The sequence below is a fragment of the Thamnophis sirtalis genome, unplaced genomic scaffold (assembly GCF_051295495.1).
Source record: "Thamnophis sirtalis isolate CommonGarterSnake01/CBP01778 unplaced genomic scaffold, rThaSir2_p1.2 scaffold_11, whole genome shotgun sequence".
NCBI classification, from domain to species: Eukaryota; Metazoa; Chordata; class Lepidosauria; order Squamata; family Natricidae; genus Thamnophis; species Thamnophis sirtalis.
Window position 1 is genome coordinate 26,256,001 of NW_028261391.1, and position 27,099 is coordinate 26,283,099.

At 39.3% G+C, this 27,099-nt stretch overlaps 1 protein-coding gene across 1 annotated transcript; it reads left to right on the forward strand.

Moving 5' to 3' along the window:
- SIAH2 (siah E3 ubiquitin protein ligase 2) lies at nucleotides 1–26,003 on the forward strand. The gene is made up of 2 exons (XM_014072485.2): nucleotides 1–691; nucleotides 25,074–26,003. Exons 1-2 carry the CDS (start codon nucleotides 263–265, stop codon nucleotides 25,629–25,631), a joined length of 987 nt encoding a protein of 328 aa, XP_013927960.2. The 5' UTR covers nucleotides 1–262; the 3' UTR covers nucleotides 25,632–26,003.
- The last annotated feature ends 1,096 nt before the right edge of the window (nucleotides 26,004–27,099 follow it).

Genomic DNA, 27,099 nt, shown 5'->3' on the forward strand with positions numbered 1-27,099 from the left:
CGGAAAGGGCTGCTCGGGGGACGAAGGACTTGGCTCGGAGCGCCGAGCTGGCCCGCCGTGGAACGTTGAGGCTTCTCTTTTGGAACGTTGAGACACTTTGGAACGTTCGCGGTTTCCTGCGGCGCCAAGGCGGAGGCCCCGAGCCGGTTCTCCGAGGAACGGCGGCTCCAGGAAGACGGGGGTGGTTGTTTTTAAGCCCCCTGCGGGGCTTGGGTGAGCGATCCGCTCGGTGTCCGCAGTTCGATGGTTTGTTCCGACCGAAATGAGCCGCCCGTCCTCCGCCGGACCCAGTGCTAACAAACCTTGCGGCAAGCAGCAGCAGCAGCACACGCCATCGCCGGCTGCTGCTCCCGCCGCCAACACCGCCGCCGCGGCCGCCACCATCTCCGCTGCCGGAGCCGGCTCTTCCGCGGTCCCTGCCGCGGCCGCTGTGATCTCGAGCCCTGGAGCTGGGGAAAGCAGTGGGGGGGCGGTGTCGCCTCAGCACCACGAGCTGACCTCGCTCTTCGAGTGCCCGGTGTGCTTCGATTATGTGCTGCCCCCGATCCTGCAGTGCCAAGCCGGGCACTTGGTTTGCAACCAATGCCGGCAGAAGCTGAGCTGCTGCCCCACATGCCGGGGATCCTTGACCCCCAGCATCAGGAACTTAGCGATGGAGAAAGTGGCCTCGGCGGTCCTCTTCCCTTGCAAGGTAAGGCGGGTGGGAGAAGCCGGTGGGGCAATGCCATCGGGAAGGTAGGAAGGTGGGCGGGGAGAAGAACGGGATGGAGCGACGGGGACCGACGCTGTTGGTCTGAGCACCTGCCCTTGAGGTTGCGGCAGGGAATCGCAACTGCTTCTCCAATAATTTTTAAAAAATTCCCCCGTTTCCTCTGGGGAAGACTTCAGGTGATCGCCTTGAAATTGTAGTTCTGATGAGAAAAGTCTTGGGTTTTCCGTTCTGGGGGGACGGGGACCTCTCGCTCTCTAACACGCTCGTGAAAGTGAGGTGTACCGTGTGTGTATGCACACGCACACACACACACACGCCCTGGGATTCATTCTGACAACCATTCTAGTCGCTCTTTCGGTTAAGAATTGCGTTCTCTTTACTCTTCCTATTGGACCGGGCATTAGCATTTCCCGAAACGATCTGTTCAAGATTTCTGCTCACAAACCATCTGCCGAAGTGAGAAATGAACAGAGTGGTTGCGACTGCATTTTCTAGGGAAGAGACTGAAGTTGAGATAGGAAGGCACCGAATATAAACCTCACCTGGACCATGGATTGTAACCAAGTCAATGTTCCTGTCTCAGCTCTTGCTACTTGCTCTATAGGCTATTTAAAGGTAGTATCTTAGGTCAGCAAGTCCTCAAGTAGATCCTCTTCAGTTGTACTGGTGCTGCCTTTGGCCATGGTTAGCGAATGATTCCTGGAGTTGCAAACCTGTTTAGGTTGGAAGGATAATCAAGTTACAGAATGCTGCCCTAAAGGATTGTTGTAAAAAGATTGAAATAAATGTATGTAAATGCAGTAGTCTTGAGGACTTAAAAAAATAGGTAGGCTGGCTGTGTAATCACTAACCTTGTTTCCATAGATCTTTACAGCAAACTTGTCTCCCTAGCTGAGTTACTCTGGGGGAAAGGGGGCGGGGCAGAACCAGAAACTTATATGTTTACTACCATAGTCTTTTTTTTTAATATTTGATTGTTAAAAGGTGGTATTGGCTGTTTTTCTCATCATTCCCCCCCTCCAATGTTCTCCATAGTTCTTACAAATCGATAGTAAATCACTCTGGAATATAAATAGGAAGTGTGAGATTTCTTATTAAATGGAAATAAAGCTTCTCAGCCTAAACGAGAGACCCTGTGGATCGGTACCAAGAAGGAAAATGGGAAAAAAATATGAACATTGCTAGTCCATTAAAGAGGAAGCTCTGGGAATTGGAAATCTGGCTAATTTGGATAAGGTATGAAATCAGTCTAGGATGAGTTGCATTGCCATGGAAAGATCAGACTGAATGCTTGTAGGCTCACTACAAAGAATTGCTGTGGCTGGAAAATATTTTTTTGCAAGCTTCAGCTTGAACAGCAGTTGTGGCTCTGTGTGAAACAATTGAGCATGGCTTGGATAATATCTTCATTAATTACAAACTAGACAATAGCAAAGTATTTAAGAGGTGGTGCCTGTGTAACTTCAAAGTGCAACTTTTTTGATGCTGGCAACTTACAAAAAATTGGGAAACAATTAAGTTTTCGTACCAACTGATTCTAGTTCAGAAGTGCTAATGTAAATAAAGCAATCCCAAATGACTACAGGCAGGAATTTTTGTAAGGTATAATAATTTTTTAATAATCTTGCCTATGCTTGCAGAATTGTGTAGAGGATACTTTATGACTGCTAATCACTAAGATGTGTTAGATTAATATGGACAAGAAACAGTGTTGCAGCCATTACTGAAAAGGCTCTGTGGTCTGTTCTTTTCAGTTGAAATGTTAAGGGTGCTGCAGAAATATTTATGTTTAAAACTTCCTCCAGTGAAGTTCATGGATGGCTAGTAAATTTAAATTTGTTTTTCAAAACTTTCTTTATGTTGGTGACTGTGCCTATTGTCCAAGATTACTCTTTTTTATACATTGTTTGATGAAGTTGTAGCACTGAAAAGTCTCTAAAGCAGGGGTCGCCAACCTTTCGGACCTCAGGGATCACTAAATTCATAATTTTAAATCCCGTGGACCACTAATATGATCTGCCTAATGACCAACTGGATGGGCGTAGCTAGGTGGTCATGTGACTGGGTGGGTATGGCCAACTTGGTGTCACTTAGAACTGGGCCAGTTCCATGCATGATGTAGTCCCACTGGAACAAGGCCCTCTGGCTCTTCGCCACCAGCAGCCCTTCCTCCCAGCCTTCGCCGAAAGCCCTGCACCAGGAGGCTGAAACAGACCTCAAGTCAAAATTTCTGCCCCCCTCCGACCTGCACCAAAACACCTCGAAGGGGGAGACTCTCTGCTGCAATACAAACATTCATTGCATGTCTCCAGCCCAGGGTCCATAGTTTGAGGATCCCTAATTTAGTGCAATATAAAAAATGCAAATAATTTTTCTGTAGACCACCAACTTTTTCTCGTGGACCACCAATGGTCTACAGACCATCAGTTGGTGACCACTTCTCTAAAGCATTTTAAATAATAACATGAAATAAATGTCCCAGTTAGTGGAGATTGGGGAGGAAATATTCTTAAATATCTGGAGAGCATCACTCTTTGACAGCTACAAAGTCATATGACTGGTAAAACAGGAATAAATGGAGCTGTTCTAAAGTGCAGGTTCTCACCACTTTGTATTAAGTTAAATAAAAGCTTCAATAGCAGCAGTTATAGAAGCTTCTATAACAACAGTTTAGTATGCATAATAGTTAATGGACGCCCTGCAGTAATTTAACTAGACACTTTTACAGACTCTCTTGGGATGATGCTAACCTCTATGCTGTAGTATTTAGTAGCATAATGTAGTATATCATTACAGGATGCTTCTTTTAGGCAATTGCTATCCACCTGGTGACCTATACATGTGTGAGTATATCCATTGGCCATGTTAGCTCCAAAAAATGGGCATAGTGATTTATATCTGAAGATGTCTTGATTGAGGAAGGTTGCTTTCAGCTGTTTGTGGCCTGAAGGAGTCTTCTCTTGATCTCTCTTCCTTTTAGTTGACTATTTAATATTCCCTACATCTTATGAATCCTTTTTCCAAATCTTTATCAGATATTATCAGTTTAGGTTTTTAAAATATGCATCTTTTTATTTACTGATTGCTACCCTGTTTCATAAGACATCCCCAGATAATAAGCCCAATCGGGCTTTTGAGCGCATGTGCTAAAATAAGCCCTCTCCCAAAAATAAGCCCTCCTCAAAAATATTGCAACACAGCAGCAGCCATAAGGTGACCATGCTTGCCGCCTCCTACACCTCAAAAATGAGACCTCCCTAAAAATAAGGCCAAGTGTTTATTTCGGGGATCAAAAGAAAATAAGACCCTTGTCTTATTTTGGGGGAAACAAGGTATATGTCTGCACGCACATGTGTAGACATATAGCACATGTACTAACTGCTCCTTATATTTTTTCTGGTGGGGGAACCCATTTTACTTCTCAAATGATAGCCACCCAACCATCAAAGTTCATTATTAAATAAAGAGATTATAGCTAGTCGATATGGTGAGCATGGATTCCACAATATAACACTGATTCCCTTAGGATCCCTTCTGTGCTATTTATTGCTTCATCTTTAAAATGTCTCCTTACCTTTTTCTGCTTTCATGATACTTTTACTGGGGGAAGCAGCTACTGTACTGCATCTAAGTGATCTAATATTTAAAAAGAAAAAGATATGTCAGCTGGCAAGGGAGAGAGCTTTTTTTTGACCCTTTTTAACACTACTAATCTCAAGAAGCCACTCTTAACTTGATATCCTGGTATCAGTTTCAAGTGTCTTTTGCTCCCAAGAGTTAGGTTTAAGCTGATCAATATGCACTCTAAACCTTCTAAAGTGTCATTGAGACACTTTAGGTCAGCTGATAAAAGCAAGATTGGAAATGCTACTTAAGTTATCCAGAGGAAAGGCTCCAAGGAAGAAAAGAAAGCTGAGGTTGAAGAAGTAGTGTTGTCCTATTGATCCCCAGGTATGAATTAAAGGAGGAGAAGACATCAGATACAATAATTGTTTTTCTTTCATTTAGGAAGGGGGGAGCGTTTCGGGTTCCATATTTGGGTTCTCTAGTTCAAGGATGAAACATATTGTTTCCTGAAGATGTTAGGCAAGAAGACTGAGTGAGACCTTAAACTGGACACTTTCTGTCAATCATACCTGGGATGTTGGATTAGATGAACCCATGGTATGATACTTATGTGTAGTTCTGCTCAGCATAACAGGCTATTTTATATTGAATCCGACCATTGGCTTAATTAGGTGGCTTGTCTTAGAGAGTGAAGAGTACAGTTTCCATCAGATTAATTTAACATGAATTGTGGTTAGGAAAGATGGCAGCTGTGGTCCAAATCAAATGGAGAACATTGACAGAGGAAAGTTGTCTTACATTGATTAACCGTATTTCTCAATGGTTTCAGTTGCAGATTTTTCTCAGCTCTATTTAATTTGTGTATTTCCAAAATTGAACTGGGAATATTTTTCATATAAGTATATGTGCTACTTCTGAACTATTGAACTTTTTCCCATTAAGCTACCCAACCCATCAAGGATGTAGTAAGACCTGTCAGGCATTAATCAGCTCTTTTGTCACCAAGAGGAAATACTTGAGCAAGAAATTTGACAATGTATACCACATCATTCTGATCATCAGATTACCCCTATGAAGACTTAATGGTATGACATTCAGCTGGCTTGAACATTGTACTAAAAAAGCCCATTAATCAAATTAAGAGTGATATCAAGTGGGCCGTCCCAAAATTCAGGCCTTGGTTTCTACTCTTCAGTATTTTATTAGTAATGGATGAAGAGGTGGAGCAACGCTTATCAAATTAACTGATTATACAAAACTGAGTGGCCTAGCTAATACCTTAGAAGCCAGAAATGAAATATCAGAAAATAATAGAGTAACATTTAACATGAAAAGTTCTTCAGTAGGAAACAAAAATCTGAAGCACAACTACATGATGGGGAGTAGTAGCTTAATAATAGCATTTGTGAAAAGCTGATTAGTAATTGATTTCAAATTAAATATCAGCCAGATGATGTCACGTAGACTATCAAGATCTGTTCTCTTTTTATTAAGAGTTCAGGACATGGAATAATGGATGTAAGTTACAGGAAGCCAGATTTTGATTGAATATGAACAAAACTTTCTCTAACAATAAGAGCAGTGAGATGGAATAAGAATAGTGAGACTAGAAAAGTGGATTTATTGGTCCCAATGTTGCACTGCTCTACTGCTTCATTGGATGTGTTTAAGTGAAAGCTAGACAACCATTGGTCAGGGTGCTTTACTTTGGATTCCTGCTCTGACTCCTGGTTGGACCTGATGATGTGAAGTTCTCTTCCCATTTTATGATTCCATGGCAAAATGAAATGGCAAATAAGCTTCATAGAACTTATGCGAGCCAGTATGGATATCTTATGCACACTGTTTGGATTGGCATATTGCAAATGAAACATGATGAAGGTAACTATAAGGGGAAAGTGAACCTAATTTATTTTACCTTTAGGCAAAATTATAATAATTTAAATCTTCATTGCTATTTATACTTTAGAGACCTTTTATTCTGCAGAAGCTTCTGTGTTTATAATTTAAAAATCAAGCACACATTCAAAAAGTGTTTAATAAATACTGGTTTCAGGCTCAATATATGCTAATAAACTGTTGCTCAAATGAACTGTTGCTCAATTGGAAAACCTGGGAAACAAAAGAAACAAATTATGCACAATGACCTGGGAATAAATCTTTTGAACACTGAGTAAATATGGATATAAGCCAGACTAAAGTTCAGTTATCATTTGGGAAATTGGCAAAATCAGTTCACTTTATTCATAGTATTTTTAGCCTGCTCATATTGAAAATATTAAAATCAAGACAGGCATACACATTAGTATCCATGTGAATTTATTTTACACTATTTACTTAAAAGATTTCCAAAAGGACTTTTACCAGTTTACAGAAATGAAATAAAGTGGGTACATTTGGGGTAAATAATTGTCACCTGAAGACAACAAAACTGGTGTCAGTCATAGTTTTTTTAGGTGAGAATATTCTACATCTGAAGTTCTGAAAAAAAACTTTTGTAGCAAACTTGGGTAATAAGACTGAGAAATTATTATTATTGTATCTGGTCACACAGTCAGCAAGATGTTTAGACTTGATTTGGCATTTTTATCCACCAGTCAAATCCTTCCCAAGGACTTATGATTGACAGATGTTGTTTGATGGTGTTAAAGGTACTGTATCTCCATAGGATTTAAGCTGTTCCAAAGAAATGATAGTGATTTTGTCAATATGGATAGTGGTCAAGTAATGTTCCGGTTGTTTTGGGATTGCACCCAAGGTGCCTATTACTATTGGATTTTTTTTTTGTCTCGGTCATTCTATTTCTATTTGCAGATTTTTGTATTTTGTTATCTTCTCCAGTTCTTTTTCTTCTATTCTTCAGGTGCCAAATCCACTATCTAGACTTTTTGGGCTTTCTTATTGAAAATTATTAAGCCAGGAATGTTATGTGGCAGGTGCTTATTTGTTTGAATTCTAATGTCCCAGAGCACATGTTCTATTACTTTGTCCATTTTGTGGTCCCACCAGTTCTTGATTTCAGGCAAATGATCTTTCTTGCAGATATTTCATGGCACTGTTGTTGCTACTGTATCATGCCATTGCTTGTAACCAGTCTGTATAATCTTCTTGCAGCTAACTAGGTCCAATATCCTTTTTTATTCTTCAACTGTGTAGTGCATTTGCAACATTTTGCACCCAACTGTTTTCCTTGTTAAACAGGGTCTGTCAACATCACTGTATGGATGAAATGCATGATTCATTGTCGGGGCGTAGTGTAGCGTAGCATAGCATAGCACAGTACCTTGGAGGTCTTCTTGTCTAGCCTCCTGATCAAGCAGGAGAACCTATACCATTTCAGATAAGTGACTGTCTAGTCTCTTCTTAAAAACCTCTAGTGATGGAATGCCCATGATTTCTGAAGGCAAGCTGTTCCATTGGTCAGTTGCCTCTGTTTATACAACCCAGAATTGTATTAGCTTTTTTGGATGCTGCTGCCCACTGCTGGCTCATATTCAAGTGATCATCTACTAGGACTCCAAGGTCCCTCTCACAGCATACTGTTTTTGAGCCAGGTCTCACCTAATCTGTACTTATACCTTTGATTTTTTTCTTGCCTAAATGTAAAACTTGCTTTTTATAATGTAAATGTAAAACATTGCTTTTTATATATATTTTTTCTAATATTTCTATCCAGAACTTTTAATTATGCTTGAGTGCATTTCATTATTCCAACTGCATATCTAATGACTGGAATAGGTGTAATGTCTTGGTGATATTTCCTCCACCAGGTTTAGACTTCACTCTTCCTGATGTATTCTAACCTTCTTCTCAACTTCAGTGTACTGGATGATGTCAGATTAAATGATGTTCAGTTATTTGTAATGAGTAATGTAACTATTAATATTATTTCCATGGGGCATCTTGATTCCTTAAGCTTTTACTATTTTTCCTCTATTGATGGTACATTTGTTCAGGACAAGCTCTATTGCAATATCTTGGTTGTATATATAGACAGTGTGGAACCACTATTCTGTTTCAGGTGGTGCTTTTCCACTGAACTTCAGATCATCCATATAAAGGAGGTGAGATACTTGCCAGATGTTTTTAAGTTTGACAGACATTGTCTGATTTGTTTAGTATTGTTGTCAGAGGAATTAGTGCAATAACAATAGTAGTGATGATAGTGAATTTCCTTTTAAAAATCCTCTCTTGATATTAACCCCTCCCAGTCTATCACCAATGACCAACAACTATGTTTTCCATTGTGTCATTGATCTTTGCACAAAGCTTCTGATGTTTCTCCTGAGTTGAATAGGTTAGTCTTTGGCAATTTTGTGACTTAGAACAGGTGGTTTCCCAAGTTGGAAGGGAAGAAATACATCATCTTTCACATTTAGGGCTTTTTCCCCCTTATTTGCATTTCCTATTCTTACATCTCTGCTTAAAATCTATATTGCTTGTGGTCTGTTATTTTTAAAACTCCTGCCTTGCTTCTTGAGTCATCTCTCTTCCTGACTATATTTGCTTCAGAATTTGACTGGTATGAGCCAGAAGGCTATAGCACTTCCTTCTGACCTGTCTGTATCTGTGAAAATATTTTTTTTTCTTTTTCATATCTGCCTCAATTAAGGGCAGCACTGTCAAACTTTTCCAATGAAGTCAGGAAGAAAATCTTAGCTGTTTCTCTTTTCTCCTGCAAGTTTGAACACTCCATGGATGAACACAATTGATTGGACACAACCACGATGATTAGGGGACTGGAGACTAAAACATATGAAAAACAGTTACAGAAACAGGGCATGGCTAGTCTAGTGAAGAGAAGGACTGGGGGAGACATGATAGCAGTGTTCCAATATTTGAAGGGCTGCCACAGAGAGGAGAAGAGAAAGCTATTTTCTAAAGCACCTGAAGGACAGACAAGGAATAATGGATGGAAACTGACCAAGGAGAGATTCAACCTAGAAGTAAAGAACTTTCTGACAGTGAGAGCAATCAACCAATTGAACAGCTTGCATTTGGAAGTTATGGGAGCTTCATCACTTGAGACTTTCAAGAAGAGATTGACATTTGTCAGAAATGGGGTAGGGTGTCCTGCTTGAGCAGGGGGGTGGGGGTGGACTAGATAACCTACTGGTCATCTAGTACAGAGAGAGAGGGAGGGAGGGGGAGGGGGAGAGAGAGAGAGAGAGAGAGAGAGAGAGAGAGAGAGAGAGAGGGAGGGAGGTTAATCTGTATAGTAGCACAAATTGTATGGGAACACGATCATTAGCACTGAACCTTCAAACTAAATATGTACCGAAAACATACTTTAAGATGATTTCATTTTGTTAATACTCTAGGTAAGAAATCCTTAATGGAAGGCAGGAATCTGTTACCAGAAAGTGTCTATAAATTGACTTCTTGGGCTCTTAAAGGCAAATGAGTACATACTACTGGTTTTACTTTTCTCCAGTAATTTGCTCAGAAGTGTTTTACTGTATCAGACATTTCAGATAAGGCTCACTTATTTTGAACTGCAGCTCTGATCACTATATCCACTTATTTCATTCGTACACTTTGTGTATTCAGGTGTACTATTAAAACCTCTGAAAATCATTTCTGAAGTGGGCAGTATCAATTGCAGAGCAGGTGGTGCAAGGAAGGCAGAGTTCACTTTTACTGATTTGACTTAATAAGGAAACCAATCCCCTGTAGACATACAGCTAATACAACTTTTTGTGTCTTTCAGAGATATTTGTGAGTATTAAAGAAGATATTGTATTTGTTCTATTGACCAAGAAAAATCAGTACTATTTATTTGCCTTTGTCAGTTGCCCATTTAAGCCCACCTGTTTGAAAGAATGAGAGTTATTCTTCCCTTTTAACATAGGTGTGTTGCCAAAAACAAAAGTCACAGCAGTAGGCTCATGTTACTGTTATTTAGTATAATGTCATTGCTTCAAAGAGTTAATAGCCTCCAAGGAAAGCGGGGAAATCATAGCACATTATTAGAAGTACTAGTTTTTCCTGCTTGAGAAGAATATCATGGGAAAAATGCAGTTCATGCATAATATAATTAGAGCAGATAACTGATGTCAAAATTGTGTTGGTCAACCCATCTATCTTTTAAACTGATTTATAGTGATCGCAATACATTAAACTTTTATATTATCAGTCAACTTAGCTATCTTGAGATTTGTCCCAGCTAGTTGTTAGAATCAAATTGACTGTGGCTGGTCTCAAAAAGCTAAATAGACTTGGATTGATTTACTACATGGATTGAAAACTATTGGGAACTCCTAGGCTAGAAGTTAAAAAACATTCCAAATGTAGAACTAGTACACCACTTCGCTATAGTGGCTAAGAAAACTGCATGATTTTGTTCCTGAAATCAACAACTGACAAGCTTCTCTTGAAGGCAGTTTTGCTTTCTTATTCAATTTGTATAAGAGTTCTAGGAGGATACTAGATCATGAAAATCAATTTTGGGAGAAGTTGAGATGAATCCAGAAAACCTAAACTCAATCATCTCCTAAATTGAATTGATTTAATTAGTTATATTTATCTCAGATAAATGCTGATTTATTATGAATATGGCACTTTTATAGGCCTCATGTGGAAGCAAGGAAGCAAATTATGACCATAATTAGAACCAGACCGGCTGTCACTGAGATGGTTGTTCAGTGAATTGCACCCAATTTTATAACTTTTTAAATCAGGGGTAGTCAAGCTTTTTATACCTACCGCCCACTTTTGTATCTTTGTTAGTAGTAAAATTTTCTAACCGCCCACCGGTTCCACAGTAATGGTGATTTTATGAAAACCTAATGAAAATGTTTAAATAATGCTATGAATTTTTTTTTTTAAAGTCAATTAAATTTTTTAAAAAAGGAAAGTGCTTCAGTATCGCACAAAACCCCTACCGCCCACCATGAAAGCTGGAACGCCCAGTAGTGGGCGGTAGGGACCAGGTTGACCACCACTGTTTTAAACTGTCATCACTGTGAATCACACAATCATAAAGCAGACCCAGTTTCCCCCATTGAGTGCTTGTCAGAAGTTGGAAGTAAATTTGCAAATGGCAATCTCATGGCCCCAGGATGCTGTAGCTGTGATAAATACATGTTGGTTGCCAGGGTCCTGGATTTTGATCATGTGACCATGGGGATGTTGTGACAGTTATAAGTGCGAGGACTCATCATAAATTTTTTAAAAATCAGCACATTGTAATTTTGAACTATCACTAAATATGTTTGTAAGCCTAGGGCTAACTGTGCTTGCTTTAATTGCAGCCACATCAGTCTTCAAGTTCATATTTTGTTTATGATCAACTACTATTCCAAGCTTGTTTTCAGTACTGTTATCAAGCCAAGCATCTTCCAAGTGAGAAATGTTGCATTTGCCTGTGTTAAATTTTCTTTGGTTTTTCTTTCTTATCAGTGCCTTACCATTCTATACTGTAGAATGAGTATATCATTGGACACCATAGGTCTCTGTCAATAGCAGCCTATTCTAATGCTTTGCTATTTCCAAGTTCCTTTAAAATATGCCTGAAGGCCTTTTTAAATATTTTTGGCCTGCATGATTGAGTCTTCATTTGCCTGATTCAAGGAGAGGAGGGAAGGGAAGGGATACTATTAAATGGTTGGCTTATTTAGAGAAGAAATCCTAATGGCTTATAGTACTAGTAGGTAGGAATTAATTGTGTTGACCTTTTCTAGTCTGGGCTACCAGCTCTCCATGATATAAGAGTTTTCTGTTCATCTTTCTTCATATCCAACCATACCTAGATTTTACAGGCCACATCCAAAGTCTTTATCAAGTCCTGATGTAAACGGAAGTTCAGGAAATGTCAACATCAGAAATATGGATCTTAACTTCATTGAATGTTTTTTCAACCTACTAATCTTCCTTAGTTTTGGATTTATTAAAGCATCTTCTCTTAATTTAATTCAGCAGTTCTCCTTTCTGGTCTTAAAATCAGGGCATCTATCCAGATTAATTCATCTTTGTTCTTCATCTAAAAATAATGTTAATTAAAATGGACCAATAGATCCTTTTTGCTCTTGTTCTGTCCCTGAATAGCTTTTGTCTAACTGAATCAAAAGCTGTTTTGTAAAGATCAAATATGAAGAAGAGCAAGATAAAAGAGACCAGAAAAAGCTTGCTTTTCCACAAATGTTGTTGATAAATCAGATGGGGCAGAGCAGCTATTGATCCTGGTTATATTGTTGGTGCATTTAATGGATAATTTATGAACGGATTTGAGTTTCTTATTCACAAGGGTAGGATTTTGGCTGCTCTATGTATCTTTGTAATATTTGGACTAGATTGTAACAAGCAGTGTGGGCATGGCAAGAGCCAGTCACATTTTTTGGCTAATTTATTATTTTAAGAATAGATTCAGATTGGCTTTGTAAATATTACTGGGGAAGGGGTTGTACAGCTATAGAACACATAACCAGTTACAAAACCTTACCATAATACTTCTGAAGCAGTATTTACCCCATCCAGTAAGATATTATGTACTATTGCTATGTTTTACACCCGAGATAAACGCATTTATTCAGGTCAGCTAAACAATTAGAGATGCAGTTGTATAATATATATGACATTTGATTAGCATGTTAGCCTTTTTATGGCTTAGCACTTGTTGCAGAAATCTAGCCTGTTTGGTTAGTTTAAGTAAAGGTTAATTCAGTAGCTAGGTTAAACAGGTGATATAACCTAGTCATGCAGCTGGGCTGCTATGCACAAACAAGTTTTAAGGAGTCATTAGAGAAAAGAAGGGATCTATATCAACAGAGCTTAGAAATCTAAGAAAGGAAATCAAGAACTGTAAGCTGCCCAGAGTACCTTAGAGTAGAGATAATAAATAAAGAAAAGAAAAGAAGGAAAATCTGAACATGGCACAGAAGACAGACTGTGACATTATAAGTTCTATATGGTTGACCCACTACCAGCTCAGCTGTTGCTTCCTATTAGGGCTGCATGACTCTGGTTCCCAAAGAAGTTACAGTATTTCTCCAAGAGAGCTCGACCCTTTGTCCATTCAATTCTTCTCAGACACAACATTGAACAATAATGGAACCTGCTGCTTTGGGTAGCTTTCCACTTTTTTTAATATTAAAAGACCAGACTAACATAGTTTAATGGGCAGGCAAAGGTCTCGGTAGACACATACAGAGGCCTGAAGCAGTGGTGGGTTTTGGATCCTGTTCCAACCGGTATGGTTGGAATGGACCCAGCGGCATCCACATGGACATGCGCAGTGCGCACATGCATCTTAGCGTGCACATGCATCTTAGCGCCGCCACAAGCCTCTGTGACGTTCTAGCTGCTCACCGGAACATCGCGCAGGCGCTGTATGCGCTGTGCACATGCACAGAAGCGCCAAAGACTTAAAAGACCAGTAAGGAGCTTGGGAGGGCCCTCCAGAGCACCATACTGGAATGGTATCTGGTTCTCCGGGCAGGCTCCAGTACGTCTATACCGGGGCGCAGCGCCTGCAACCCACCACTGGCTTGAAGATACCAGAGGACTGTATCATACTACAATATTATTACTTTAGCATCACTGTTTGAAAAAGCAGAAGATAATACAGATAAAAGCATCATGTGGTGCTTGCTTGTGTTAATTGAAATCTCTTGTGGAGCTCCAGGGAGACCCTGTCTATCACGATGTTGTAGAACAGGGGTAACAAAATCTGGCCCACTGAGTGCTTAGATCTGGCCAGTAGGGCCACTCTGAAAACAGTGAAGGACCAACCTTTAGTGCCTCTGACAGCAAAAACGGAGGTTGGGAGGACTGCATGCAGCACTCCTGAGCTCAGTTTTCACGGGCAGAGGGCTTCAGGAGGCCATTGCAACAAAAAACAGAGCTTGGGAGCCGGTTTTTGCTGGCAGAGTGCTCGGGCCACCACAGGTGGCCCCGACGTGAGTGATGTCAAGCTGGCCATGTCCATCCTGACCCCCTTAGTCAAACACCACCCTGATGTGGCCCTCAATGAAATTGAGTTTGACACCCCTGTTGTAGAAGGATTATCTTCGAATCAATGAAAATGTTAGATAAGATGTTGGAAAGCCCCATTTCAAACTATTTGTCGAGCCATTAATGAATTGAGCTCATTTGTTGCCCTTGGTTCAGTTGCCATTTCTATAATACTCTCTCAAGGGAATATTATAAAATAAAAGGAAAGGAAGAAAAGAGATTAGATAACTCAAACTCCATGAGATAGAAATGCAATATAGTAAACATTACATCCTTCCTTTTACAAACTTTCTTTCAGTAGACTTTGGCCGCAGTGGATGAAATCTGTATTTTCACATGATTTTTCTGTATTTAATATACATTAAATAAATTATTCAAATTTTAAATAAAGCTGGCTGAGGAATTCTGGGAGTTGTCGTCCATAAGTTTTAAAGTTTCCAAGGTTGGAGACCCCTGCTACAGAGTTTTTACTCTTTTAAATTTGGTTTTTCCCCCCGAGTTTTTCCTCAGTTGTTTTCCCACAAGTCAAGGCTATCCATTTGTTTGATCTCAAGTAGGAGAAGAGCAACCCTGCCCATGATTTTGCAATCTTGCTTGCTTGTTCTGTCATTTTCTGATTCACTTGTGGTGCTTGCTACTTCAGCACTTTTAATACCTTTCCTGTCCATTCCTGGTAGACCTCTTTCCTCTTCAAGGAGAAGCTTGGAGGGGTTCAGACATCAAACAAAGTCTAATGAGACTTCTTTGCTTTTGGCATAGTGTGGAAAATCAGCCGTTGTGATCTGCCAGTCAAATATTTTGCATGCATACTAGGCATCTTAAGCTGTGGTTAATTTGATGAGTGAACCCCATACTTATATAGGATTTCAGCTTTAGTACAGGATTGATTTAGTGTTCTTGGGTTGTCATTTTCATTGCTCATTGACAAGGATCATTATAAACTTGGATGTGCATCCCGGCTCAGCTTGCCGCCTGTCTCAGGAAATAGTTGCCCATCTGACATTTTAAAGAGAAAAGAAGAAGAAAATGTAGTAAATGAATAAACGAATTGTTATAAAACTAGTGATTTTAACAAAAAACAAACAAGCCTGGAATTCATCTTAGGAATTCTACTCATTTTAGAAATTATAAGCCTAGAGATCTACAATTCAGCAAGCTGCCACAGGTATTATTGATTTTTGTTCCTCACCCAACTCTGATTTATGCACACCTGGCCTTCAGGTGAAAGTATTAAGTAAACTGCTCAGCTGTATGAACACCTGCATTGTGCAGATGGCACTGCTGCATTACTAGGCAAGCTTTTTTGCTGACGTGATGCACACATCCTTCGCTTTCCTTTGTCTTTTCCCTCCTCTCTAAGATGCCTGGTTCAGCAGATCGAACTGCAGATTGTTCTTATCTATTGTGGATTAACAGCCTCTTCATCTGCCTGCAGCTTTGTTCTTGCTACAAGCAGAAGCTAAGCTTTTAAAGTTTTCGTAGCACTTGGGATCAAGACAGCCCCACTTCCCTGGATATCTGAACTGGGATAGAGGCTTCTGAAAATATGGATGGGGAATTTAATCACAGAATTTTACAGAGAGGGTTCCTTTTTGGATTGTTTCTTCTGGGAGCAGCAACAGACTTCTGTCCTTTGTCCATATCTGAATAATAAAGATAACCTGTCCTAAAGTGAGAATCTGAGGCATATAATGCCCAAAACATTCAGTAAACCAAAAGACTCAGTAGCTCAAGAAGAAAACAAAAACATGAGTCATCCACAATTTACAGTGTAATGACTATAACAGACACTGTTTAGGACAGACAGGCAGAATACTAGCAGAGCACTTCCATGAACATCATCTAGCAATCTGAAGACACAATGCAAACTTTTTTATCTGACAACAAACACGTGGTCAGACTTAGATTGGTTCCAGCTGGGAAACTGTGAGCATCCTAGACCAAGCGAAATCTAAAAATGCTATTCAAACAAAGCAGTCATCAATAAACATATGGAGATAAACTACACTTACACCACATTCAAAAGACACAATAAAAAAGCTAAGAAGGAAAATAAAAATCCAGAAGACATCTACTCCAGCAGCCTACTCCTAGATAAGCAGAGATTAATATCAGACGAATAATCAAGCAGAGAACAATACCCTAATCAAGGGACTACCAAGGAAAAAATCACATCCCACCAAAACTGGCACAGCAAGCTACTGTATATAAACAGGGAGCAAACACTACCCTCACATGCGCTGATGATGTTATCTAGTTGGGTAATAAAGTATTTGGAAGCAAACGATCAAGCTCACACAGCACCACTGTTCAATTCTAAACTATGTATTAAATAAATAAATAAATAGATAAATAGATAAATAAATAAATAAATAAATATTCTCTTCCATGAGATTCTCTTCTAGCAAACAAAGTGTCCAGAATTTTTCCTAAAACATTAGGAAATCACCTGTGTCTAAATTCAGTGCTCAAGCTATAAAGCTTCGTTCAGACCCAATAACAGAAGTAGGTGATTTAATCAATGAGATCTTAGTGTATTCTCAAATTGTATATAGTTGTTTTCCTTTTCATGATTGGGCCTGGTAATAAAAAATACCTTCATTCTTTCTGGCAAGGCTACAGTATTATCAAAAAAATGCCACATGTACAAGATTTCTGGGTTCATACTTTTCTGACTTACTGTCCTTGAAATTCTTTTTTTCTCATTTGATATACAGAAAGCAGTTAAGATCAAGGCAGATCCCGAAATATTTGTTGCTCCCATATTTCCTTGATCATTGGCTTGTGCTTATGGACTAGAGCACTAGATTGCCTACTCGAGGTTAGATGGAAACCAAGAAGGTTGCTTACATCCTTAAATCTGAAACTGTGCCCCAATACACAATAAAAGATGGGTTGGAAACATGATGTTTGTGGCTTCTGAAAATCAAATGAAAATTAAGTTTAACATTAAAATACTGGGCATTTGAGTTCTTTTGTAATACTAGAAGATTAGATTTCTGATGAGATTTCATGTGATTGCTGTAACATTGATTCCTGGCTTTTGCAAAGGTTACTAACCCTGCTGTAAATCAAATACATTTCACATTTGTTCAGTTTTCGCAATTCTTCCACTATCAAAGAGAGCAAATGATACTCCAGTTTCTTTTTCCTCATAAATTAAAAATTTGCATCCAAATGCAAATTGTCTACTTGCCTGGACCAAACCTAATACAGTCTTAATCTTAATAGGTTAATTGCAGAATACAATCACCATGTTTCAAAAGTTCTATTTCTGATTGTATATCTAATCTGCACTGTTATAATTCGCTAATTCAGAAATAATAATATAAGCAAACAATTAACTCTGTGACTAACACAGCATGTGCCAACCTGTTCAGCTGCTGAGACTGTGGCTAACCATGATTGTGGGAGGTGAGGTGGGGGGAGGGGTTAGCAGTCTCAAATAAAATGTGAAATAATTGGAAGGGACAATGGCTGAATAGATTAAAACATTACGAATGTCAGCTTTCTGTATTCAAATTTCAAGGATTTAGGTATAACTTACATAAACCCTAATGATCCATTGATTTCTGGGTGGTACACAACTTTATATTTCTTGGTCTATTTAAATGGGTTTTTTCACCCATGGCTTTTACATTTGCCTGTGGACAATAGATCATAACTGTAATCTGAATGGAGCACTTCAGAAGAGTTTGGAACAGTATTTCTCAATCTCAGCAACTTTTTAAGATGTATGGACTTCAACTCTCGAATTCTGCTGAAGATGAACTGCTGAGGTTGAGAAACACTAGTTTACAGCATCTAGACTTAGAAGATGCTCAAGAGACATCATTTCCAGGATGCATGTCCCAGCACCCTCAGCAAAATTGGCTGGATGCTGGGTCACACCATTTTGCTGTGTCAGTGTGTCTTCACACCCTCCCAGCCCCTCCACAAAATATATAATAGTACTGTAGAATTGTAAGCAATCAGAGGGGAGGGATCACTTAGTCCAACCCTTTTTAATGCAGGAATGACACACTCAAGTATTTTAAAGTTGTCTTTTCAACTGCTGCTTGCATGTTGCCCTAGAAGAAAACCAACCGCCTTCCAGTCTATATTATTGAACAGTAATAAATATTTGATTTGTTTGAATGTATGCAAATAATCCTTTCTCTTTGACAAATGCTCAGAAGATACATTTTAGGCACTTTTCCCCATACATACCCATACTTTTCCCATGTATGTCAGAGGTGGTATTCAGCAGGTTCTGACTAGTTCTAAAGAACCAGTAACAGAAATTTTGAGTAGTTCGGAGAAGCGGTAAATACCACCTCTGACTGGCCCTGCCCCATCTACTCTCTGCCTCCCGAGTCCCAGCTGATCAGGAGAAAATGGGGATTTTGCAGTAGCCTTTCTCCGGAGTGGGGTGGGAATGAAGATTTTACAGTATCCTTCCCCTGCTACGCCCACCAAGCCACACCCACAGAACTGGCAGTAAAAAAATTTGAATCCCACCCTGTGTGTGTGTGTGTGTGTGTGTGTGTTAACAGGTAGTCATTCAATTACAAATTTAGAAAGGAGTTGTCCTCCGTCTGATACCCTCCACATGTTGGAGTCTGGAATTCTCATCCTATCCAACCACAGGAATCCTGGGAAGAAGTTGTCACTAGAAACATCAAAAGTGTTTTGAGTGAGGCTGTTCTGAAATTTCATAGACCTGCCTTTTGATTTGTTGCACTCTCTTTCATTTGTAATCCTCCTGATTTCCCAGCACCATTTTTCTCTCTAGGAAAAAAAAAAAACTTCAAAAAGGAAGAGATGAAATAGAAGCTCTCAGTTGGGGAAGGAGCGCATCAGACTGAGGAAGGTTGCAAAGCATCATAATTCAAACTTCTCTAGGAATATGTAGCTATTAATGGATCAAACTCATACTAGCCATTATTCCCGAATATCATAGATTTGAAAAAGATAAAGCTTCAGAATCAGTTATAACCTGAAAATCCTAACCAGGATTTGACTTGTGAAAGATCTGCATTAATGAGTCATTTCTACAACTTGTCAAGGCTGACAGGGCCAGGCAACTTTTTACTGACAAAGATTTCTCGTGATATTCTTAGAGAGGGGAGATGTGGACCATAAGGCAAGTATGGCTAATGTTTCAGGAAGAATGTCGAAGATTTTATTTGCTTTTTTAAATGCTTAATTTTGCAGCTGTCTCAAAATGGGTGGTAAAGTGAGTCAGACCACAGACCTGGTCTAGGAGAAATGTGAGAGCTGCAGGTAGGTCTTGGTGACCATTACTGCCCACCTGTCCTGCAGGATACATATACCTGCTACCGTATTTACTTCCTGCTCCCATATTTCAAAAGAATTGACTAAAACATTCAAATTTATTATTGAGACAAATATGGCCTAAAATGTCCTCTTTTTACAGGGAGGAGGTGTCTAGACATTCCCTTCTAGAACAACTTTCTAGTCAGATGAGTCATGTAATAATCACCCCCATGTTTTTTAGCTGTCAGAAAGAACCAATAAGAGGCAAATCAAGACAGATCATTCAGGTACAAGTTATTAAAAACAATGAATATAAAAGTGTCTGTCAATAATGACCATTAGGAGAGTTAGACAACTGCAGCACTCTGCCTTCAGCTATGCTCAGATATATTCCTAGTTTTCTCTCTTCTTGGGATTACAGAGGTACGTACACAAACTTCATAGCCTGAGCAATAAAACCTAAACATTCTTACTGGGATTAAGACACAGTCATCATATACTGTATATGTAGTATATGGGTCAGATTTATAATCCAAGTTATGTACGCTTTATGCTAAAAGTATTTGCATTCCAAGGAAACTGAAGTACTCTGGCAATACAATATTTATGCATATATATTTATTTTTAAAAAGTCTTTGCCTGCATAGTTTGAATCATCATCTTTCAATTCAAAGAAGCTGCAGTAGTGCTGAGGGAGAAACTAAAGTAAATGGACACCAGGCAAAGAAATGAGTACTAAGAGCAATTTTCAGCATCTTTCATGCCTCTTACAGAAATGCTAATTTCTTTCATTGTAACCATGAGGCCTGGAAACTTGTGACCCGTCAAAACCGCGGTAGACAAAAGTGCGCTCGACGAAAGCGCGTACCTGACGTCATCAGCAGTACGACGAAAAAAATTAAAAATAAATTAAATTGAAATTAAAATAAAATTAAAGCAAGCCGGTTCACATAAAGGTAAGGGTTAGGTTTAGGGTTAGGGTTAGGTTAAGGGTTAGGGTTAGGGTTAGGGTTACGTTAAGCGTTAGGGTTAGGGTTAGCGTTAGGGTTAGGTTTAGCGTTAGGTTAAGGGTTAGCGTTAGGTTTAGCGTTAGGTTAAGGGTTAGGTTTAGGGTTAGGTTTAGGGTTAAGTTAAGGGTTAGGGTTAGGGTTAGGGTTAGGGTTAGGTTTGGGGGGGTTAGTGTAAGGTTTTCGCTTTAATTTTAAATTTACCGCTCAGCGCGATGTTTTCGTCGTGCTGTGATGACGTCACGTACGCGCTTTCATCGAGCGCGCTTTTGTCTACCGCGGTTTTGTGGTGGAACCTGGAAACTTAATAATTTAAGTAGCTCATCCATGCACTGAGCAATTGCAGTAGTCCAGAATTCCTCAAGTACCAGTTAATAGAAGTGCCTCCCTTTCCCTCTCTCTCTCTCTCTCTCTCCCCCCTCTTTCCCTTTCCCTCTCTCTTTCTCTCTCTCTCCTCTCCCTCCCTTTCTCTCTTTGTCTCCCCTCCCTCCCTTTCCCCCCTCTCTCCCCTCCTTTGCTCTCTCCCTCTCTCTCTCTCCCCTCTCTCCCTTTCCCTTGCTTTCTCTCTCTCTCTCCCTCTCTCCCTTTCCCTCTCCCTTTCTCTCTCTCCCCTCTCTCCCCTCTCTCCCTTTCCCGCTCCTTTTCTCTCTCTCCCTCTCTCCCCTCTCTCCCTTTCTCTCCTCTCCCTCCCTTTCTCTCTCTTTGTCTCCCCTCCCTCCCTTTCCCCCCTCCCTCCCTCTCTCCCTTTCTTTCTCTCTGTCTCTCATTTGATCAATATTTATGTAAAATTCAAAATATTTTGGCTATTTTCTGCAACAGTGTTGCAGTAGATCAAAGAGCTGCCAGCCAAGAGTTATTCAGGGGTTACAGATCACTCCAGTAAATGTCCCATCTGTTCACCTTGTTCCCAGCCCAAAAAGATTGCTGCAAATGACCAGGGAATAAAAAGGCACCAGCCTTCCCTCTTGCAGAGAACATATTATTAGCACAGCACTAGGCAGCTCCCAATACTGTCAGGAAACAAAAATGCTTCATACCTTTTTGTTGACTTAGCTCTAGCTTTTCCGTTGGGCTTGGTAATATCTCACTTAGCAACCTCAGCAAATCTGATCAGACTTCATAGGTAGCCCAATTATGAATGCAGCATTCAAACAGCAAAATGCCATGGGAAATGCCTCAGTGCAATTATACAAGGTAAAGTGTTAATCCAGGATAGAATGATAACTGCTGGGTAAAAATAAGTTCCGCTTGAAAACCCTTGATGGTAAATGAATAAATGTACAAGCTGTGTCAGTCAAAAGAAGTGTTAGCAGAGAAAACTTCTGTTTGGAATTCCAGTGCATTCCATCCTCTCATGGTTTCCCATTGTCCCATAAGACAGTCACTACAGCCAATGGTCGGTCTCTATATATATGTATTGATCTATCTATATTTATTGATTTATTTATATCTTGCCTATATTGTTTTTATAAACAACCCAAAGCAATGAACATAACTAATACTCTTTCCTTGTTCTATTTCCCCCACAACAACCACCCTGGGAAGTGAGTGGAAATGAGAGAGAATGACTGACCCAAAGTCATGAAGCTGGTTCAATGTCTAAAGTGGAACTAAAACTCACAATCTCCTGGTTTTTAACCAGGCGCCTTAACCAGTAGACCAGACTGTCTTCTTAACTTACATTAGGTTGCCTTGATTTCCCCCTCCACAGCCTTTCTGTCCTTCTATAAATGTTGCAGTGGCCCCGTGCCTGCTAATGGCCCTTGCTCGGACATAAGCTGTTCCATTTTGATATGCAAGTAATAGGACTTGCAACTTGTACATTATCAGTGATGATCTACTGGAAACAGTTTAAACTGAATTTGTGGTTAGAGGTAATATTCCAGACCAATAAATAAACTTACGTTGTTTATCTGATTCACAAACTTAAAACGTCCTTTAAACATAAATAGAAAATGATTCATTGTATTATAAGAAACAATTCTAATAATTCAAGTATCGTAAGCAATGGATATGCAACCCCTTTCTGATTTTTGGAATCTTTAAATGTAGGTAGGTGTTAATTTAAATAACTTTTGGATGACTTATTCAGGGAGCTAAATCATGATCAGTCACTCTGTCTCAGTTTAACCGACCTCATAGGGTTGTTGTTATGGGAAAGATAGGAGAAAGAAGGAATATTAGATATGTATATAACACACACACATTCCATTTTCCTTGAGGACTTAAAAGGGATACATAGCTTCCCTTCTCCAAATTTCCTTGCATAACAACTGTGCTTGAGAGAAGCTGGGCTGAAAAATCTCAAGAGTGAAGCTGAATCCAGGTTTTCTCATATGTTCTCCTACTTTCACCACATGGCCTCCTTTTTTATGAATAGAGACTCTCTGAGAACTGCGTTCTGAAGTTAAACTAGATCAGTGTTTCTCAACCTTGACAAGATATGCAGACTTCTTGCTCATGCTAGCTGGGAAATTCCGGAAGCTGAAATCCACACGTCTTAAAGTTGCTTTGGTTGAGAAAACACTGGACTAGAGGCATGTCAAGTACAGTATATGAAAGACGGTCCAAGCAGCATACTTCCATTGTTTTTCTCATCTCCTTGCAAAAATAGTCCTTCCTGGCCTAAACGAACTCATAATCTGTAAAAAGCAGATTCTTATGCTTCTCCACGTCATGTTGTTCAGCCATCCTATCTGTTCCACTCCTACTGTTGTATGTTATTAGGTGATATGAAATATGAGTGTGGAGACCTGGCATCAAACAACAAAAATCTAAGCAGAGAGTGAGTCCTGCTCATTCTTCAAGGGTTCTGTAAATCAGAGAGCATGCTAAATCTGATGGAGGAGAGAACTGGGGAGGCAAGGGTTGAAATTTGTGTTGAAATGTCAATAACAGAGACTACAATTCTCTGGTTAATTTTAAAAAAAACTTTTATGCATGCCCTAAACGGTGGGGAAACAGGATTGCATTGGATTGAATAACAAAAACCAAGGCACTTATTTATGTATGCTTTGTTTTCTGAGTTTTATTCGGACTGCAAAGATTTAGAACTTTGCTGCAACCACCACCATTTACCCAGAGATACTGCGGAAAAAATGTACTTGCAATTCTCAGTAAAGTGACCTGTGTCAATAGCAGAGTACTTTGAAATTGAAGTATAGATTGGCAGGGGAAAAAAGAGAAAGGAAGGGGGAAGTAAAATGCGGTGACATCATCATTTAGGTAAATTCTTCCGGACAGCATGCAGTGGTAAGAAAACGAGATCTCTTGTTGAAATCTGAGCAACCTTAGCAAATTTATATTATGCCTATTTTGATTCTGGGATTTATTATTTTGTTGTTATTGCAAACAGTTAAAAAATATTGTTAAAGGGTGGGAGTGAGCGATAAAAAAGATTCAGCATTTCTTCTCAAACAAAACAATATAGCAAGCTTGTAAAAAGCCAGATTCTGAAATGAATAGGAGTTGAATTTAAGAGACCATATGTAACCCATACTGACACAGCAGGAACTGCATTTCTGTGGAATAGTGTTTAAAGATGAAGTGTGCTTGTCATTACACTTGTTGAATCTTATCTCAAAGAATAAAACCATCAGAAAACTCATGCAATTAAACTACTTACAAATACTCAGATGTATCCTAATATCTGAAGGGCCTAATAATGCAGCTTTCAAAAACCAATAGGAGGTTGAATTCCCCCCGCCCCGAAAGGATTAATCATCTTACTGAGACAAAACTCTTAACCGCAGAGCATTATAGTTGCATATATGTGGCATCTTAGAGATGTAATTAAACAAAAACATTTCCATGCAGAAAGTCCCTGGTTCTAAACCTACCATAAGAGCCGTGGTGGCGCAGTGGTTAGAATGCAGTACTGCAGGGCTATTTCTGCTGACTGCTGGCTGATTGCAATTTGGCAGTTCAAATCTCACCAAGCTCAAGGTTGACTCAGCTATCCTTTCAAGGTCGGTAAAATGAAGATCCAGATTGTTGGGGGCAATATGCTGATTTTGTAAACCACTTAGATGTAAAGCACTATGAAGAGGTATATAAGTCTAAGTGCTATTGCTTATTGCTATCTCATGACACAGAACTGGGAATATCTGCTTACCAAAGTCCTAGGGGAACTAATGATATGTCCTGCTGTAATCCAGGTTTCTATGTTACTGATCAGGAGAATTTGTTTCCTTTATCCAGTGTCCACCAAAATTAAGACATAGAGTTTTGATATATAAATGTTGGATAACCATTTGTCTGAAGTGGTGTAAGGTTTCCTGCCTAAGCAGGGGATTGGATTAGAAGACCTCCAAGGTCCCTTCCAACTCTGTTATTCTATTTCTATGTCAGGAGGCATAAGCTTTGAATGCAAATAGTTTTAATTCAGTCTGGTTAAACATTTGGGCACCAAATGATGAGAAAGATCTCCATCTATGGCTCTGGAGAGCTCTTACTAATCAAATTAGATGATGTTAGGCTGTACAATAGAAGGAAGTAGAATGATTTTGCAGAACATGTGAGAGCTTGAATCAAATAGAAAATAAACAATTTAACTTAATGATCTTTCATCTTTTCAGTATGCCACCACAGGCTGTTCCCTGACACTCCATCATACAGAAAAGCCAGATCATGAAGACATTTGTGAGTATCGCCCTTACTCCTGCCCATGTCCAGGAGCATCATGCAAATGGCAGGGCTCCCTGGAAGCTGTGATGTCTCATCTAATGCATGCTCACAAGAGTATTACGACTCTTCAAGGAGAAGACATTGTCTTCCTCGCCACAGACATTAACTTGCCGGGAGCTGTTGATTGGGTGATGATGCAGTCATGCTTCGGCCATCACTTCATGCTGGTTCTGGAGAAACAGGAGAAGTATGAGGGCCATCAACAGTTTTTTGCCATCGTCTTGCTCATTGGCACTCGCAAACAAGCAGAGAACTTTGCATACAGGCTAGAACTGAATGGCAACAGACGGAGGTTGACATGGGAAGCAACACCACGATCCATCCATGATGGGGTGGCAGCAGCTATCATGAACAGTGACTGTCTTGTGTTTGACACTGCCATAGCACATCTATTTGCAGATAACGGGAACCTTGGAATCAATGTGACTATTTCTACGTGTTGTCCGTGATTTTTTGTGTAACTTGTGAAACCATGTGGTTTCTCTGGGCATAGTGCTTTCATGTTTTGCAGAGTCATTTCTTTTTTTAAAAAAATGGTATTCAACTGTTGCCCTGTCTTTTCCTTCTCATGCAGATCATAAGTACATGAGGAAGAGCAGGAATTTGCCACCAGTGCCATCACAAACCCGTCATTCACTTTGGAGTGATGTATCTGTAGTGTAATCTATATAAATATATACACTCCCTCCATTATATGAAATCCTGCACAAATGTTAATCACTGGGTGGCAATGCACCCACATAGGGAGTGTATCTTCATATGTAATACAAGTCTTACCCTGACATTTTAATAAATTATATTCATTGGGAATTTTAAAATAAGATTTATCAGAATAGTTATTATAGCAAAATCAATGCCCTTTTAATCCAAAAGGAAAGAGATATATTTTTAAGAGTTTCACTGGCATTTTTAGAGGGAGAAACAATATAAAAAGCAAAGTTTTTTTAAAAAAACATAGGGAATAAAAGATGGGGACATCCATGAGATGTAGATCTTCAATGCCTAAAAAGTCCATGTACAAGTTTGGAAAAATGAGGTGCTTAAATACAGCACTTCTGGTTACAAGCAGGGAACACCTTATTTAAACAGTTCCATACAACAGAAACATGGTACAGCAAAAATGATGTCACTAAATTATAGCTTCCCTCCTATAAGGCTGTGCCACTTAAGGGATATTTTTTTTTACTGTGATAAAAATTTTGAAAATGTGACCATTTACCCACAACATGGAGTCTATTTCTATAATCTCAGTACTTTGGTGGTTCACTATACTTCATCTCCAGGAAGGAGCAGCACACTGCTTCAAGCAACTGATAAAAGTCCTTGACCATCTTTGTAACAAAATATTAAAAGGAAAGAGTAAATAAAAAGAATGTGACAGTGTTGGAATTGGTTTATTTTTAAGCTTTTAACACATAGGAATTTGTGGATATAACATTTTACAGTTTTGCACACAGGAGAAAAAGTTTACTTTATCAAGTGAGCTTTCTTGCTGTTTTTCTGGCTGGTGAATTGGTTGAGTTTTTATCTTTTTAAAAAATGAATGTTTTCTATTAGGAATGAAGACTTGGATATCTGCACAGTGGGCCCGTTTCATCCACTCATCTGCCTATTTCTATAAGAGTTGAAGACAGTCTTTGTCAGAGCTGCTTACCTAAGGATTGCAAAACACACACACATACGCACACACATACGCACACACACACACACACACACACATGGCATACTTCACATGCACATTAATATTCTAAAAAGTGATCTAGAATAACATAAGGGAAATAGATATGAGGGTGGTCTTCTTTTCTGCTATTTAATTTTTTTCTGTTGGCATAGCCATATTTACTCTAGTTTTCTAAATAAACCTTTTGCAAAAAAAATAACTTGTGTGGGCTCGTTTACTGAGTAGAAAAAGAACAC

What these genes read in the sequence shown, in the direction of transcription:
- SIAH2 (XM_014072485.2), top strand. Translation starts at nt 263, where the DNA reads ATGAGCCGCCCGTCCTCCGCCGGACCCAGTGCTAACAAACCTTGCGGC. An exon ending in CGGTCCTCTTCCCTTGCAAG is followed by an intron (nt 692 to 25,073) that starts GTAAGGCGGGTG and finishes TCATCTTTTCAG; the next exon opens with TATGCCACCACAGGCTGTTC.